This window comes from Coloeus monedula, assembly GCF_965178545.1.
Source record: "Coloeus monedula genome assembly, chromosome: 6".
In the NCBI taxonomy this organism is placed as follows: Eukaryota; Metazoa; Chordata; class Aves; order Passeriformes; family Corvidae; genus Coloeus; species Coloeus monedula.
In genome coordinates, this window is record NC_138786.1 from 56677357 (window position 1) to 56692561 (window position 15205).

The 15205-nt window shown below is 43.7% G+C and overlaps 1 protein-coding gene across 1 annotated transcript in view; it reads right to left on the bottom strand.

The window, feature by feature from the left end:
* The window catches only part of AHNAK2 (AHNAK nucleoprotein 2), a gene marked incomplete at its 5' end in the record, with an annotated part of 74637 nt that overhangs the window by 19472 nt on the left and 39960 nt on the right, over positions 1–15205 (bottom strand). Inside the window, 6 exons of the mRNA XM_082284239.1 lie at positions 3023–4777; positions 5571–5746; positions 6089–6230; positions 6837–6893; positions 7649–7738; positions 8509–8585. Of these exons, the coding sequence (XP_082140365.1) occupies positions 3023–4777; positions 5571–5746; positions 6089–6230; positions 6837–6893; positions 7649–7738; positions 8509–8585 (2297 nt within the window). The remainder of the gene's footprint in view (positions 1–3022; positions 4778–5570; positions 5747–6088; positions 6231–6836; positions 6894–7648; positions 7739–8508; positions 8586–15205) is intronic.

The following is a 15205-nucleotide window of genomic DNA, read 5'->3' on the forward strand; positions in this document are numbered from 1 at the left end:
CTGCGCTGGGCAGGCTGACCTCAGCTGCGGGCGCTTCAGCCTTGGGGGAGGACACTGCGAATTTGGGCTTGTCGAACTTGGGCATCTTGAGCTTGCCTTTGAGGCCCGTGCCTTCCAGCTCGAGCTTGCCTTCGGCAGAGGGCGCTTTGAGGTCTATGTCGGGCGCCTGGAGCTCGAGGGAGCCTTCGACGGAGGGCAGCTTGACGTCAGGGGCCGCGATGCTGACGTCGGCGTCGCCGGCCTTGAGCTCTGCCTGCGGGAGGCTGACATCTGCATCCAGTTTGGGAGCCTTGATGGTGGGCTTGGAGAAGACCACGCTGGGCACCTTGACTTTGGGCATGTGTATTTTCATGCCGCCGCCCTCAGGTTTGCCGGCGGCCACCTCCAGGCTGGCTTCGGCCTCGGGGCCCTGCAGGGCGACTTCGCCCTCCTGGCCTTTGGGCAGCGAGACGTCGGCCTTGGGCAGGCTGACCTGGGCGTGGGGAGCTTTGACTTTGGGCAGCTTGACGCTGGGCATCTTGACGTCGGGCATCTTGAATCGGCCTTTCTCGCCCTCTGCTGCTACGCCGCCCGTCTCGATGGTCACCTCCACGCCGGGCACTTGGATCTCGGCCTCGGGCAGGGTCACGTCCACTTCGGCGGCTCCCGAGGGCACCGTCACTTGAGGCTCCTTGAGGCTGACGTCCACCTCGGCAGCCACAGTGCCCTTGGCCTCTCTGCTGCTGGACCAGCCAAAGGAAGGCATGCCGAACTTGGGCATCTTGAACTTGCCATCCTTAGTCTTGGCGGCCTCCTTCTCTGGGGCTTTGACTTCCCCTTCCAGGCCGAGAGAGGCCTCGGGTGCCTGCAGGTCGACGCTGGCCTCCGGGAGGGTGACGTCGACGGAGGGCAGGCTGATGTCCACCTTGGGAGCTTTGATATCAGCTTTTGGCATTTTGAGGGAGGGCTTCTCCAGCTTCCAGCCGGCGCCTTCGGTCTTGGCACCAGGGATGTCGGCTTTGAGGCCCAGCGCGGGGCCCTCCCCTGCGGCCGTCACGGTGGCGGAGGGGAGGTCGAGCTCTGCGCTGGGCAGGCTGACCTCAGCTGCGGGCGCTTCAGCCTTGGGGGAGGACACTGCGAATTTGGGCTTGTCGAACTTGGGCATCTTGAGCTTGCCTTTGAGGCCCGTGCCCTCCAGCTCAAGCTTGCCTTCGGCGGAGGGCGCTTTGAGGTCTATGTCGGGCGCCTGGAGCTCGAGGGAGCCTTCGACGGAGGGCAGCTTGACGTCAGGGGCCGCGATGCTGACGTCGGCGTCGCCGGCCTTGAGCTCTGCCTGCGGGAGGCTGACATCTGCATCCAGTTTGGGAGCCTTGATGGTGGGCTTGGAGAAGACCACGCTGGGCACCTTGACTTTGGGCATGTGTATTTTCATGCCGCCGCCCTCAGGTTTGCCGGCGGCCACCTCCAGGCTGGCTTCGGCCTCGGGGCCCTGCAGGGCGACTTCGCCCTCCTGGCCTTTGGGCAGCGAGACGTCGGCCTTGGGCAGGCTGACCTGGGCGTGGGGAGCTTTGACTTTGGGCAGCTTGACGCTGGGCATCTTGACGTCGGGCATCTTGAATCGGCCTTTCTCACCCTCTGCTGCTACGCTGCCCGTCTCGACGGTCACCTCCACGCCGGGCACTTGGATCTCGGCCTCGGGCAGGGTCACGTCCACTTCGGCGGCTCCCGAGGGCACCGTCACTTGAGGCTCCTTGAGGCTGACGTCCACCTCGGCGGCCACAGTGCCCTTGGCCTCTCTGCTGCTGGACCAGCCAAAGGAAGGCATGCCGAACTTGGGCATCTTGAACTTGCTGTCCTTGGTCTTGGTGACCTCCTTCTCTGGGGCTTTGACTTCCCCTTCCAGGCTGAGGGAGGCCTCGGGTGCCTGCAGGTCGACGCTGGCCTCCGGGAGGGTGACGTCGACGGAGGGCAGGCTGATGTCCACCTTGGGAGCTTTGATATCAGCTTTTGGCATTTTGAGGGAGGGCTTCTCCAGCTTCCAGCCGGCGCCTTCGGTCTTGGCACCAGGGATGTCGGCTTTGAGGCCCAGCGCGGGGCCCTCCCCTGCGGCCATCACGGTGGCGGAGGGGAGGTCGAGCTCTGCGCTGGGCAGGCTGACCTCAGCTGCGGGCGCTTCAGCCTTGGGGGAGGACACTGCGAATTTGGGCTTGTCGAACTTGGGCATCTTGAGCTTGCCTTTGAGGCCCGTGCCTTCCAGCTCGAGCTTGCCTTCGGCAGAGGGCGCTTTGAGGTCTATGTCGGGCGCCTGGAGCTCGAGGGAGCCTTCGACGGAGGGCAGCTTGACGTCAGGGGCCGCGATGCTGACGTCGGCGTCGCCGGCCTTGAGCTCTGCCTGCGGGAGGCTGACATCTGCATCCAGTTTGGGAGCCTTGATGGTGGGCTTGGAGAAGACCACGCTGGGCACCTTGACTTTGGGCATGTGTATTTTCATGCCGCCGCCCTCAGGTTTGCCGGCGGCCACCTCCAGGCTGGCTTCGGCCTCGGGGCCCTGCAGGGCGACTTCGCCCTCCTGGCCTTTGGGCAGCGAGACGTCGGCCTTGGGCAGGCTGACCTGGGCGTGGGGAGCTTTGACTTTGGGCAGCTTGACGCTGGGCATCTTGACGTCGGGCATCTTGAATCGGCCTTTCTCACCCTCTGCTGCTACGCTGCCCGTCTCGACGGTCACCTCCACGCCGGGCACTTGGATCTCGGCCTCGGGCAGGGTCACGTCCACTTCGGCGGCTCCTGAGGGCACCGTCACTTGAGGCTCCTTGAGGCTGACGTCCACCTCGGCGGCCACAGTGCCCTTGGCCTCTCTGCTGCTGGACCAGCCAAAGGAAGGCATGCCGAACTTGGGCATCTTGAACTTGCTGTCCTTGGTCTTGGTGACTTCCTTCTCTGGGGCTTTGACTTCCCCTTCCAGGCCGAGGGAGGCCTCGGGTGCCTGCAGGTCGACGCTGGCCTGGGGATGTGTGACGTTGACGGAGGGCAGGCTGATGTCCACCTTGGGAGCTTTGATATCAGATTGTGTATTTTCTGACATTTCCTCTTTTTGTTTTGATTTTCTACTGAAATCACTCATCTGTATTTCAGTATCAGGTTTTGAAATCAATATATTTCCTTTTGTTTCTTCAATACTAATTTTCATTTGGGAAGGTTTCATAATTATTTTTTTTGGACTTGGCAACTGGACTTCTGTCTTTTGTTTTATGTTGTTTTCATTTAATTTTCCTTTGGATATCTCTATTTCCATTTCAGCACTTGGAACCTTAATTTCTCCTGTTGGTCCACATACCTCAAGTCCTCCTGTTTTTTCTAATATTTGTTCTTTTCCTTCCCTTTCAGTTATCTGTCCTTCAGTTTGGTCTGTTTCTTCCTTGGTAGTCGACCAGGTAAATGTAGGGAATTTTAACTTTGGCAATCTGAATTTGCTTTCTTTCCCCTCTGTGTCTTTTTCTGCTGTCTTCATTCCAATTTCTATGTTTAAGGCCTTGTCATTTGTGGGCATGCCATCTTCCTCCACCTGTTCTTTTTTTACTCTATCTTCTGTGTCCTCTCTGCTTCCTTCTCTTGTTATTTTCATGTCAGTTTTAGGTGTTTTGGCCATTTTGAATGATGGCATTTGTATTTTCCAAGTAGATACTTCTGATTCTGCATCTGGCATATGAGTTTTCACATCGAAATTCCTGCTGTCCTCTGAAGTCATATCAGCTCTTTTTTCTGGTACTGACTGTGGAACATCACTTCCCTTTTTGGTGGTGTCAGTCTCTGTCTCTTTTCTTTTGGGCATGGAAATTCCAAAATTTATTTTCTGAATATTTAGTTTTTGTGTGTCGTCTTCTGCTTGTTTTTCTCCTGTTTCCAGTGTGTCAGATGTCTGTAATTCTGCTTTAGCAGTGCCTATTTCTAGGCCTTTTACCTGTACAGATCCTTTAGCTGTGTGACCCATCGCATCTATGTTAATTCCACTTTCTCCATCTTTTTTATCTGCTGATCCTTTCTGTTTCTTTTTTCGGGATTTTGATGAGGCTTGTGGTGATTTTTTAGTTGGGCTTACTTTCAGATCAGCTATTTCTAAACTGGGCTTTGGTATCTCTGTTGTTATGTCTGGTACTTCAGGTACACTAAATTTTGATGTTGCTTCCTTGTCTTTTTCTTTTTTAATGCTTATTTCAACTTCAGGGTATTGTTTTACATGAGATGGAATGCCGTTTTTCATATCTTTTAAGTCTTTTGTTAATGTTTCATGTACCTCCCCTGTTTTTATTTCATAAGCAGGAGATGTGGTATATTCAACAGTTAACATTTCAGGATTTTCCAGGCTTATATCATCTTTATGTATTTTTTCTCTTCCAGAGATCAGTGTAGTTTTTATTTCTTTTTTTTGCTTCTCTTGTTGTTCTGTTTTGGACCTGTGCATTCTGAATCCAATGCTAGGGAACTTCAGCTTCCTTTGGCTTACTTTTTTCTCTTTGATATGGACTTCTTGTGGAAATTGAGACTCTGTGTCTGTGCTTGTAGGGGAAATATCCTGTGTAGCAGGCTCATATGCATCTGATGTACTATGAGATCTTCTGTGCCTCAATATCTTTTTATTTTTGATTGATTGAAATTTTGGCCATGATAATCGATCTTTTTTAGGTCTCTTACTTCTTCCTACCCTTTGGCTTACAATTAATGTTTCCCTGTCTTCTTCTGAAATGGCTTTTCCTGAAACATGCAGTGTTTCTTCAGGAATGCTCTCACTGAGTTCTTTTTCCTAAAAGAACAAATAGTAGTCAGAAGATTAGAAGTAACCTAAATACAGGTGCAACTGAAAATAAAAAACATACTATAAAATAAGTAGAAAAATGTTCTTTTTATTACTCATATCTACTTGTTATATAAAAAAATTCCTGAAGATTATGTAAATATGTAATGTGAGGCAGAAATTACATTAAACAAATGGACTGCAATATATGTATTTCTGAAGATTTTCATTATTTGCAAAACATTGCAGTAAACAGAGGTTTCTATATGTATCTCTATATATGTCTGTACAAATATATATTATATATACTATTTATATATATGTATATGAAGAAAAAAAATCTTTAAGTTGATGGAAACCTATGAAGAGATCATATGTGTATTAAAATATCAGTGGTTAAACACATATTTTTTAATAGATAATCTTATGGAGGAGCTTTGGAGAAAAATGTTTACTGATAAATTACAGTTTTAAACATATTGAATATAAGTATTACAGAGATTACCCAAGTCTGTTTGATCAGTGGACAATCAACAATAAAAAAATGCTGACTCACTAAAGAATATTTTTATACCCTAACACAAGATTGTGGATTTATGTGAGATCTATAGTCTCACTCAAGGTATTTTAAAAGCTGCAAATATTGTGTGGGAATTTTTTTTTGTCATGAATATTCATGCTAGTAAGTTTAAACACATTCCTAAGTCTTAAGAAGACACAAGTGAGTGTTTTCTGATCTATTTCCACACAGCATATTATTACAGTGTGTTACCCAAACTTTGTGAACTATTCAAATATCTACCTCACGTATTCTTTCCTTTTTGTGCTGGGCTGTAGGATCTTCTAGATCTTCTTGCACAGCAATTTTTCTTTTGAGGCTGAATTGGACTCTGTATGGCTCGGAATACTGGAGAATCTTGAGTGCATCTTCATATTTGATATTATCGAAAAATATTGTAGCACTTAGAAGCTGATCACCTGCAAGTGGAATCATATATAATTTTAATTACTTTGTGTTTTCTTACAGTTTTTTTCAATTTTTTTTCAATTTAGTTTTGTATATACTACTTTATATGTGTCTCTTTCACTCTTCCAGTGAAAACTGATTTTTTAATGGTATACAAAAACCATCAAATTTCATTATTGTTCAAGCAAGTCTTAGAAATTATTAATATGGACAGGTTAAGCTCACAGATAACATTAGTTGGTTTGAAATCTACTATTTCTGATACCTAAAGAGATGGCAGATCATGCAGATACTAATCTCATTATTTAAAGATAGAGAATAAAACCAAAGCAAAATAAAAAATCAGACTGTACCTTCTCTAAGACTAAATATTTTTGAAGCAGGAGATTCCTTAAGTACTTTTTTAATAAATATTCCTTCATTTCCTCCACCTTTCACACTAAAACCACTAGCACCAGCTTCCGCTTCTGTTTTCAGGGTCACTTCCATTGTCTCCTAGAGACAGAAAAATATATGAATTTGTAATTTTTATTAATTAGCATTAAAGGGTTCTAAGTTTTTCTACAATAAAAAATTCCATCGCCTCACGTGTATTTTCAATAGTTCAAGAAAGACTATCCAAAATAGAGGATATACTTACTCAGTGCGGGTTTGATTCTGTTCTAAATTAGAATTAAGCACATGTGTTAAGGTTATGTTGGATCAGGGCCTTAGGGAAAATAGGTTATAATTTTAAAATGTGAGACATATGGAAACTTTTAGGGCTGAAAGACTGTATTTTCTGTGAAGATGTTAACCACTTGAATTAAAGTCAATGTGCCAGAAAAGTCAGACTAAGAGCTAGTGCTGTACTGCACTGGAATCAGAGAAGGCTAAAGAAAGAATTCTAAAAAGAATTATGGATGAACCACAAGTAGGAAAAATAAATGTTCATGCCTGTGCCACAACTCAGCCACTCGGGAAGTTCCTGGTTAAAACAAGTCCAAAGTGATTCTTTGCCCATTTGTCCTTGTTTCTGTCCACCCATTCATGTCTGTGTTATAACAAACTTTACTATTTACAAGGCTCGCATCTAAAACTATGGAGTGCTTTTTGACTGACCTGTGGATGACTCTGTTTTGATTTGTCTGTAGAATGTTTTTTGTTTTCTTCTTGAAGCTGGAAAATAATTTTTTATTATTTAATGTTCCAAATTCATGGTGTTCTTAAGTACAACAAAAGTCAGTTTAAATTCCTGGTTTAGAATAAGAACTGAAGCTGACTTTAATGGCAACAGAACAAAATCAGGATCAAGTTCAATGTACAACATGAATGATTTAACTATACTAATCCCAGTGGTAAATTAGATGCCAAGGCCTCCCTTCATTGTACCAAAATTTGCATTACATGAATGTCAGAGACCAAATGTCTTAAGATATTGGGAGCTTTTCTGTGTCCTAATGTAGCATATTGCTTATGCTTTCAATTTTTTAAACATACTTTTTTTTACTTATTCAACTTCAGCATGAATTTTAAACTGTTGGCTACTTACCTTAACATGGCTGTACTAATTAAATCTTTAACTTTGAATAACCAAGAGGTACAGGTAATTTTGAAATACTTACAAGTTAGATTCAAGGAAGTTATGTATTCTAACAGGAAAAACACTGTAATTTCTTTATGCTCTCTGCCTTGTGTCCTTTATAGAATTAAGTCAAATGCATTTTCTTGCCAATAAACAAGAACATGGTCAGCAAGTCCAGCACAAAATAAAACCATCAATGAATAGAGATGCAATTTTGGTGGGGAAGGAAGACAATATGGCTGCAACAATATCCCATTCTATGACATATGACCCTCTGCTACTTGTGGGAGCTAAAGCCTCTTGAATGAGCTTAATAAAGCTGTTCCTGCATGAAAATTCAATGTCTTGCCTTTAAATAGTCTTCTTCTATGGGATACTCATAAACTGGAGAGGATCCTTGTGGCCTTGGACGAATGTCTTCTACTGCCACTTCATTAACCTGTGGAAAAGATGTGAGTGGTGGTAAAGGATCATCCACCATTAAACAGTGACTCATTTTTAGGAGTGTTTCTCTAGGTATGCATACTGTCCTTCTGAGTAAAAATCTGTCAGTGATGGTGGATAAAAAGTAACCAATAACTCTTTTTTTAGGTCAAGAACAAATACAGTTCTCAAGTTAAAGCATTCAAAACCACAAGGGACAGAGTTCTGAGAGACAAAACCAATGGTACACTGATTTTGGTTTTCTTTATGTATTGTATGCATCTACAGACTGAACAGACTAAAAACAGACAGATCAGTTAGTAAGAATTGACAAAAGTAAAAAAATTCCCTTCCCTGCTCTATTTGCACACCTAAACTTTGCATCCAATGGCTTCAAATTTTATTGCCTTCTATAAGCAAGCAAACCATGGAAAAGTCCCAGCAGGAATTTCTGCTGACAAGCACTTGGCATTCTTCCTTCTGCAGTCAGACAATAGGGAACCTGAACTGTCTAAATCTTTAAAGAAGAGTTACTGTAGTTAACAGCCATGCAATAGCTTGCTAAGTCTTGGTAGTAAACTTATGCCAATGAACCATGGCAAAGAGCAGATGCCTTTACATTGAAACATCTTTCTGGTTTTTGAGCTGGCAGGACAATCCCAAGCTAAAATACAACATTTTTAATAGGGAGGAAGATCATCTGCAAGACCCAGCTATAAACAAAATATTTAAGATCCCATTTTGCCAAACTGTCATCACAGAAAAATTCAACTCTAAAAAACTCACAGAATCTTCATCTTCTGCATCAGCATCGGCATCAGCATCTCCTGGGGGCTCAGCTGGTCTCAGCTGTCGTCCAGAACCTGAAAGCAGCACACAGGTTGTTGGTGCTTGCAGGACCCACACAGAGCATAGAGCAGTCAGCTTGCAAGCTGAAATCCTCTGGACCAGCACGGTGAGGGATGTGCACAGGCCAGTGGAAAGGCCTGCCTTAATTTAGATTCCTGGCATCACAGAGTGGTTTGGGTTAGAAGGGACCTTAAAGACCGTCTAGTCCTCCCTACTAGCCATGGGCAGGGGTTATAATCAGCTAACTTCTAGTTCTACATTGTCTCCCATCTCGGGGGTCTTTCTCCTTCACAAAAGCCTTTACATTTCTGGATATTCATATTTCTGATATCTTTGGAAAAAGAAAAACAGTGACCATCTGCTGACTCCTGCACCAGCCCCCACCTTTCCAAAGGGACTGAGTGTAGCCCACAATGAAGGCTTAGAGGGATCGGAGACCAGAAAAAGGGGAGGAGAGGTGTACAGAGGGAATCTGAAGTTATTTTATTCTTCAAAATATCAAAATCAGTAATTGAAAGTTTTTTAATTCCCAATAAATTAAATTGACTGAAATTCTGCATATTGAAACTCTGCTTCTGACAAAGGTCTTAAAAACAGGAGAGTAAACATCATGAAGCGTTGATAGTCATAAAGACTCTGTTTTCTTAGTTTTTAAAAGTATTGAGGGCAGACAGAGATGAGGCAAAGGAGATGGGCTGTCTGAAAGTATGATTCTCTTGAAATGCCTTAAATTGGGCACCAAAGAATGAAACCAGCATGAATTAGAACATGTTTTCAGAGATCCAGGCTTAGCCAGTAGAGGACAGTGTGGCTGAACTACATATTCCCTAATGCACCAGCTATTCACATACCCAAGTCCTTGTCCTAATAACTATGTCTCTTTCCTGTCTCCATGCTTGTTTTTTCCAAGCCATCAGGCTGTCTAGCTCTCTGACACTCAGTTCTGCAACTGCCATTACTATACATAGTTTTGGCTCTCCTAAATAGAACCTCTGGCTTAAAAATATGCTCAAAAACTAGAGAAAACAATTGACAAGAAGAACTGTGCAACTCATTGTCTGTTTTCAGTGGAGAGTCCTTGGGCTGGAACACAACATTTCTGGATGTTACATGCTGTGTGTGCAGACAAGATGGCACGACTTAGTCATGTCTGCAGTCTCTCTGACCTACACACATTGCCAAGCTCTTGTTAAAGTGGCTGGGATTTTGCTGGTCACTCTTCATAGTTTCTGGTCTCCTCTGTTTCTTTTTTCCTTGATTTTTTGAATATGAAATTATATAGTACAGGCAAAGTTTTGAAAGAGTTATGTCACCATGATCAGTGATGGACCACTTTGTTAAGATGAATGGAAATAGTGCACTTCCAGTGGGAATATCCTGTAACAGTCTATGGGTCAAATTTCCAGACTTGATAGAATAGAAGGCAATCCTCATTAGACATATGTACAGCATCATAATCAGCTGTCCTGCTCGAGGGAACTGGGATCAACCCAGAACACATCAGGGCTGCCAGACCATGTCTCCTTTAGCCTTCACAGCACTAGTCCTGACACCTACAATGGACAATTCTAGAAAATTCTAGAAAATTGTTTTAATGCTGATTCTAACTCAGATTAAAGACCTGCTTGAAATGTAGCTTGATTTCTTTTTTTTAAAGCTCTAGCATTTGCAATCTTCAGAAGCTCAAGAAAACTGGAAAATTAGCATAACCTTGTTAAAAAATTTAGACATGGATTTATGAACCTGATTTCAGGCATTTCTGTTTGAAAATTCTGGAATCCATTCATGAAGCACTTCACCACATGTATTTTAATAAGCATCATATGAGGGGAAGAGCTGCAGGATTGAGGCTTGATTGTTTTATTTGCTTACTGCTTCTAAAGATTCAGGTGCCAACAATAAATTTTATGGCTGTTACTAAAATTCCAAGAAATAGTAAGGACTTAGTTTTGTGACATTGCCATATTTTTCACTTGGGAGAATCCCACCCACAAGCCCTGCAGTCCAGTAGAGTGACTTAGCAGAAAATTGCTTGGATTGCTGGAGTGTATGCTCTTCAGTGCAGCAGTTCAATGTTAACTGCAGCATTGATCCCTAGTGGCTGCCAATGATTTTGCTACTGGAAAAGAAACAGGAAAGAATTATCTGTGAGACTTCTTAGGCTGGTTCACTTCTGTTTCTCTTGTTTTACTCTGGTGTAAATTCAGTGACACTTTAGTTGTCTGGAACTAGAGCCATGCAAGTCCAGTACCTCTCCTAAACTGCGATAGTAGCGCCTTTTCCTAAAAAACTCGAGGAACAGATTACTGTCCCCAGGGCTGACAGAGATGTGAGTGAGACTGCGTGGAGGGGCATCAAATACACAGATGACTTTCCCTCCCAAAGCTTTACACCGAGGCCTTTCCATCCACCCCAATTTCCCCAAACTCTGCCTAGGCTGTGCCTCTACGATAGTTAACCCGTGTCATGTAAGACTTGTTGTGCCCTTGATTCCTACTGTAGGCTAAGATTTGCTTCTGATTATTTCCCGATTCAGAATACTTTCAAAAGGAATCTATAAAAGAGGGGAATGATAGTGTGTTTTCAGCAAAGCTGTCTTTCTGAGTAGAAAAGCCTGTGCCAATAAACTATGATTTATATGCATGTCATTCTCATGCCCTGAATAGTAGCGAAGCCAACATTTTATAGATTTTAACTTTTTTTATGGACCTTGGACAATCAATGCTTTGTTCAAAATGTTTTCATAAACAAGATGGAATTTACATCAGTGACTACTTCTAATAGCCACTGGACTGACTTCAGAACAAGGGAATTTTTTGAAAGTAAGCAGTAGGAGTTATATAGGCTGGATCATTTTCATATCATGTGACTGAAATGTGTATCTGCTTCTTGAAATGCAATTATTTAAAAATTATTTTATCTTTAGCTTAGCAACCCAGATGGACTGTTTGGGAAAAAACCACAAGAAAAAAGTAAAAACAGGTTATTTTTTTGGTATTCACATTCAGTGGGCAGCGGTCTCCAAAATCACATTTGATATAATATAATGAATTCCAAGTATGACAGTGTCATTGAATTTAAATCAAGTGTGCTTTAATGTATTGTGTAAGGAGAAACCTGGCTTTAATTGGAACACTGGCATATAAAATTCCTGTGGTCTTTATACTTCAAAATAAAATAAAACAGTACATGAGAATACCAGAGATGTTAATAAAAGAAACAATAATGTCTTTAGCTGCTCATCCTAGCTTCTCTGCTCCCAGACTACAGCCCTTTCTCTGCAATTCTTCGATTTGGGCTTTTTGCTTTTTAAGATTTTCTACTGAAGTTATATTTGCATATGAATAGTGAATTTAAGTAACCGGCTCTTATCTTTAAGCATTTTACTTTTCTTTGCATCAACTTCAATGTTACTTCAAAAAATAGTTTCTCTTAACAGAAAGAAACCTGATCCATGGTAAATATCTGTCCACAGGTGAAAAGTTTTATGCTTTGCTCACTCACTTATTGTTATTTAAGGTCACAACCTGTGCCTTTTCTTTATGAGGATTTTGGCATTTGCTAGTTACCATTTCTAAGCTGTGACAAGGAACTAATAGTCTGTTTGTGCAGTGTTGTGGAAATAGCTCTGAGCCCATAGCCAGTTAGAAAACTTGTGCCTAGACATGTGCACAAGGCTGGGACATCTTTAGATCTGGTCTTTTCTGACAGTGCAAAGCACACTCTGGGCACATAACCTCATTTGTGTTATTAATAAGGAGAAGGAGGAATGAATATTTTCAAGACAAACAACAACAGTAATAATTTAATGTCATTGTCATTGTTGGAACTGTGTTTCACCCACTAAAGAATTCATACATGGAGGTCGGCAGTTTTCACCGTGCTTATCTCTTCTTGTAAACAAAGATGTGCATGGCTGCTGTCATGGATAGCTTCAGCTGGCTCCTGTATCATTCCTCTCTTCCTGCAACCATCAGTCCCTGTACCTGCATGTCTGTCTGTCCCTCTGCCCTCAGGCATCCTGTCAGTGGGCCTGTTATTCCTCGTGTGTGAATGCCTGGTAACTACTAATGCATTGCCCCAGAATGTCTTTTGTTTTTAAAACCACATCCCTCTCTCCAGATGGATGGTGTGCCTGATTTTTTTCCTCCACAGCTTGTTCTCCCTCTCTTGCAGGTATCGCAATTACTGGGATTCCTTTTCCTCCCTCAGAGCTCTCACAGCTGCCTGAGCAGTGCTGCTGTGAAGTCCTGCAGCCCCTTCTGATTCACTTCTTGTATTTGAAATAGGGAATACTTAGAATAGTTAGAATATTTTAAATCGTGGGCCCCAGTTCAGGAAAGCACTTGATAACAGGAACACTATGCACATGCCTGGCATTCGTCTTGGCCTCTCAAGAGCTCTTTTTCAGATAGGTAAGTTCACCTGACTTCCAAGCAAGCAATGCTGGAGGAAAAATGATCCTGCAAGCATCAGCTGCAAAGATAAGAATATGAAAGTGTCTGCAAATAAACCTTGTTATGCATGTACTGTGTTCCTGAAGGAAACTGCCGTGAGGTTTAAACCACGTTTTATGGCACAGGCTCTCGCACAGTCTGTGCAGGCTCGACCACGAGCTCCAGAAGGTTCATGGGATTTCCAGTAAGCAGCTCCAGTGATGCTGGGGAAAACCACCAGCAAAAAAAATCAAAGAGGTTCGTCTTCTACAGAGATTTCCTAGTGCATTCCAGAGACCTGGATTCATTCCATTGTCCTGCAAGATCCCGCGGACTGAGTTACAACAACTGCTGGGCAGGGCTCTGGGGCATGGCTGGAGCGCAGCGGGAATGCTGCGGCTGTCACTCTATCTGGGCAGGATCCGTGGCCATGGGGAGGTGTGGGCACTCAGTCACGGAGAAGGCTGCCTCTCCCAGCCCTGCATCGCAGGAATGTCATGTTACTTCACTTGAACCGCTGCCAGCGTGACAGCGGGGGCACCCAGCAGCTCCACCTAGAAGAACCAGCTTGGCAGCTCTGAACGGAATGGCTGCCACACTGGGAAAAGCAGCCGTTCTGCCCCAGAAAAGGTGTTAAAGTGAGGATCAGCACCGCCCCTTTAGTGTTTCCCCTCTAGCCTGTGCTGGGAGTGGGACCCTCCCCACCAAGCCCTGAAATTTCTGTGGGGTGAAGACAAAGGACTGCTCTGTGGAATGAAGATAAAGATTTTGCTGCTGAAGGAGTTTAACAGGCCTTATTATCAGCGGGATGCTATCAGAACCAGCTGGGCCGGTGTTCAAGCTACACTCCTGCCTTTGTTTTGCACTGGTTTGGCAGTGCCCCTTGGCTGCACTCTGTCCCTGGGCTGCATACTTGTGCTGTGATGAATGTAGCTCAGACCTGGGAGCTGAAAACAGGGGCTTGTAGCACAGTCGTGCTAAAGGAGCAGCTATTCCCGAATAACCAACGTGTGTGAATAGTTTCCTTCCATTCAAGGCATGAACAAGATGTTTTGATTCATTGCCTTGGTATGTTAAGCTGCCCTTGTCGGCTGTTAGAGTACTTCATTAAAAGCCTTCAAATCATTTCATCTCAAAACCTTTTGAAAACAGAACATATATGTGAGTTACAAGCATGAGTCTCCTTGCCCAGCCAGAGGACTGTCCATGAAGTTAACACCTACTTTTATCAAAAGGAACAGTACTCTGCTCTGCAAAGTACATCCAAGCAGAGAAATGTCTCGGGAATTAAGGTTTCTTGCAGACCACACTGAGCTGTGTAATATTTTATAGGGCATTTTCTACAGGTTGACTAATATCAGGAAAGATGTGTAAGAGCACTGGCAACTAAGAACTGATATAAACACTACCATAAAAAGAGAAACTAGGAGCCCCCAGATGAAGAGTGAATGGCTTTCCCATGAGTGTGTGTTTATTGATAAGCTCTGCCCACAGATTTAAAAGTATTAAAAGCATTCCTGCTCACACTTCACAATAGGAGCAAAACCTTTAGGAAAGCTGATCAGAGAGGAGTTCTTTATTCTTACAGTGGGCCACCTTTCTTCTGATGGTAAAGATAAACTTAATAGAAACCATAGAACAATTCAGAGCATGAAAATAAATCACTCTGCTGGGGCTCTGCACAGACCTTCTCAGCTTAAGTCATATTTTAACATGAAAAGCACAGGGGACTTTTTTTTCTTTCCAGTTGTCAAACTGAAATTTCCCAGATCCTGAGTTAATGACTTTCATCTAGCTATCATCATTTATTGGTTACTTGGCTATATAGGAAATATAGTTTGGCCAGATCCACATAACTCTTCTGCTAGAATCAAATATTTACTAAAGCATTTAATTAATCTGATATTTCATCTCTTACTGAAACAGAATAACATTTCCTACAAGTAACGGAGAGTTTGAAAATAAGCTCTTAACTAAAGTCTATTGCGAGAACATGAATGGAGTGATGTCCAAAAGAGACAGCAAAGGCAGGCAGCACTGGCTGATACCTGTAGGTTTTTTTTCCTGGTCCATCCCTCTCCTTCCTCACTAAAGCACAGCTACAAATGGCAGAGTGAAAAAGGTAGCTGGAGAAATGCTCATGGTACCCAGCAGACAACCAGAGGTTCAGTGCTGTTTCCCCTAGGCCACAGTTCTGT